The following is a 3,442-nucleotide window of genomic DNA, read 5'->3' as shown; positions in this document are numbered from 1 at the left end:
TGTGCAATATATTACTGATATTATTTTCGTCTACAAGTATGGTAGACAGTCATACATTGACTATTTTATCACTTATGATCATATCGACAGCATCCTCGGTATGGCTCATTACAAAAATAATAGAAACTGCATCACGCGAATATCTTTTATTTTCGTATTTATCGCTATGATATTATTAATCATCGATTTCAGCAATTGGTTGGTCGACTTGAATTGTTTAATGATCATTGTATATTTCATAGAGGTTATTTATATTGTTATGAGAATACTAACTTCTCTTGACATTATATCAAACTGTATCCTAATAAAATATCGCCTGGAAACCATTGGTGATATACTCCAAAATTATTACTATCAAATCGATAATTTACCGGGTGAAATAAAAGATTTTTTATATGATAAGGTATGGATCAGTTCACAAGATATTAGAAAATCTGATCATCTGAATTCCTCGAAAACTACTTCAAAAAGCCGTTCTGACATTATAATGTGGTTGAACAGATCTTATATTCACTTAAACGAGCAATGCGACTTTATAAATATGAAATATGGATTCAGGGTATGTAATTTATTGTAATAAAAATTTACGGAATTATTCAATTTAAATTTGAATATATTCTTGTTAATTTTTTGCATTTCATTATTAAATGTTTCACTATACGAATGTTTTATTTGACAAAATATTGATGGATGAATGGTAATTATGATGAAATAAGTCAGAAGTACCAAACAGTATTAATTAGTGAAAATATAAGTGACTCTCTTTGCAGATATTTCTCATTTGCTTACTGTATCTGCTGGACATGGTACTGATGACGAATTTGGTGATAAGAGTTTTCCTTGGAACCGTGGTAAGAAAATAAGAAAGAATGATTGTGATCATTTTCAATCATTCTTAATGTAAATTATTGCCATTGCTTTAGACAACCGAATAGACTTTTATGAAAATAGGAGTTTGAAAATAATGTCTAAATTAATTCATAATGAAAATGTTATTTCAATTGTAGGCGAATGATGTTTTAGTGATTATAACCGTTAAATATATTTTATATAATTATACTTCTGTTACCATTGTAATAGCTGAGGATGGAAACGATTATTTAAATTACATGCATAATAAGGACAACTATTTTAAGCAAGATAAGCCAAAACTATTCCCTCATATTTAAATACTAAACATAATGATTATAAATACAATAAAGACATAAGTCTTTATATATTCGGTGGTAGGGCTACTTGCAAGTCCATTTCTTTACCCATTGTTGTACCACCCACTTAGCAGATAATCAACAGCCAAGCAGACATACTTTGTATTGTGGTTCACAAGGGACATAATAACTTAGTTCCCAAGGTTGGTACTGTATTGGAGTATAAAGGAATTAAAGTTTTTTACAGCGCCAATGTCTATGGCCGGTGATGACCACTTACCATCAGCCCGCCATCATTTGCCCGTTCGCCTACCTATTTCAACAAAATTAAAAAATAAGTATTCCTGTCTCCCTCGGTGAGGCAATAGCCTCTAAGTTTATTCACTCTCATAATATTTTTGTGTTGTGTAATGTATTTAAAACGAGTTTTTTTACGTTAAAAAAACTGTTTATTATAGTATATTATAGTATGCTACTAAATTACTCAACATCTAATTATTTCTAGATATTACCAAATAAATCCACGTGTTTAGCAATTATTTCGACAACAGCAAAGATTTTTAGCGACAGTATGGTACTTTTCTGTGGAATATATTACTGTGAGCAGAACTACAGACAGACTGAAAGAATTATCCGAATAATAGATCACATCCTTATCGAGAAGAAAATATGTAAGTTTAATTTATGTTGCGAACTATATAAGGCTTTGTAAATATTTTTGGAATATTCTGAGGAAATTCGTAGAACATATTTGTGTTAAACTTGCAACCTACATAGTAAAACGGTACATGAAGAATTGGTTCTAATTTGATGCTATCATCGTAGCCACTTTTAAAAATTAAATGTGTCTTGTCGTCAGGAATTGTGGAAACCTGGGTAGGTACCACCCACTCATCACATATTCTACCAACATTAGCTTCTTGAGCAATATTAACCAATAGCCGCCCGCTTAGCACTAAGTGGCCGATTTGACCATATTTACTTACGTACAACTTGAATAGAGGCGATATCAGTACCCAATATAATTCACAATACATTTCGACAATATAATAAGGCCTATGTTATGTAATTTGTAATTATAAACTTAGAGACTAAATCAGAATTAAACGTGGCAATTGAGAAGTAATTATAGATTACTTGTTACAGCAAAGGAGATACAAGAAACCCTCAGGGATTTCAAGAGTCTGATCATGTCAAGACCTATCAACTACCACGCAATGAACTTCTATCGGCTCAACTACGCCACTATTGTTTCAATGTCATCAGTTATCGTTACATATACGATAATTCTCTTGCAAAATTTATAATTATTTATTGTTTTTTTTTTTTGTCAATTACTATATATTTATTAACATAAGAATTGATAACATTAAGTGCTTAAATATATACAAATATGAATTAAAAATAGTTACTGTATAAATCTTGACCGCGTGGAATGGTGGCAAGAATGCTAGAAGCATTTCCCCGTTGAATCGCAATTCCGATCCTCTGGGCTAAAACGAACCAGCCCTCCCGTCACCAGTGGAGGCAATAAGGCGAGGTGTTATACTTTTTAGATTTTTATTGATTGAATAAAATTTATGCTCGCATTATTCGTACTTTTTTTGACCTGACTACTTGTGTACGATCCAAAAGAACACTTCCGTTTCTCCGCTCGACTATTGTTAACACTACGTGTTAAGTTAAATAAAACAAAGCGTTCCAACAACACCAACTTTATATTTTGCGGAACCTATATATATTGCGGTGAACCAAATGTTAGCGCGATTCAGAAAAAATATTTTTTCATATAAAAATTTATAGCATTTTTACGGTCTAATCTTCTTAAAAGAAGAGAAAGACTTTACTCAGCTTTGGCACATTTACGGACTGTTACTGATTTTGTGAAACAGTGCTAATCATAAATATTTTCAACTACATTATGTTTCTCTACAGAAACATAATGTAGTTGAAAATATAATAGAATTACATATCAAAATCGTAAAATGTAGACAACCGATTTACGCTGATACGCCATTTTGATACATGTTTCCTATAAATTTCAATATCAGGCTCGTGTGCTGATACTGATCAGGTCATATACAGCCAAGTGCGTCAACCCATTTAATGAATTCAACAAAATTAGTTCAGCGTTTAAGCCGTAACACAATACTTTTAGTACAATTCGTTTTCCTAGTTCTAATCAGCGACCCAGGTGCAATGCTGATACTAAATTTACTACAGTAAGTCTTTATATCAGTCTGTCATTAGACAATACAAACCGCTATGTCCCTGCATTTTAAATCTGTAATATC

At 31.6% G+C, this 3,442-nt stretch overlaps 1 protein-coding gene across 1 annotated transcript; it reads left to right on the top strand.

Moving 5' to 3' along the window:
* Positions 1-1,719: 1,719 nt before the first annotated feature.
* On the top strand, positions 1,720-2,455 carry LOC135193799 (uncharacterized). The gene is made up of 2 exons (XM_064217789.1): positions 1,720-1,819; positions 2,295-2,455. The coding sequence occupies exons 1-2, from the start codon at positions 1,720-1,722 to the stop codon at positions 2,453-2,455; spliced, it is 261 nt and encodes an 86-aa protein (XP_064073859.1).
* The last annotated feature ends 987 nt before the right edge of the window (positions 2,456-3,442 follow it).

The sequence above is a fragment of the Vanessa tameamea genome, chromosome 18 (genome assembly GCF_037043105.1).
Source record: "Vanessa tameamea isolate UH-Manoa-2023 chromosome 18, ilVanTame1 primary haplotype, whole genome shotgun sequence".
Classification (NCBI taxonomy): domain Eukaryota; kingdom Metazoa; phylum Arthropoda; class Insecta; order Lepidoptera; family Nymphalidae; genus Vanessa; species Vanessa tameamea.
Note: the sequence above shows the minus strand (reverse complement) of the source record. Positions and strands in the feature narration are given on the sequence as shown.

Coding starts and splice junctions, on each gene's coding strand:
- LOC135193799 (XM_064217789.1), top strand. CDS start 1,720: ATGGTACTTTTCTGTGGAATATATTACTGTGAGCAGAACTACAGACAG. Junction 1,820..2,294: donor CCTTATCGAGAAGAAAATAT/GTAAGTTTAATT, acceptor TACTTGTTACAG/CAAAGGAGATACAAGAAACC.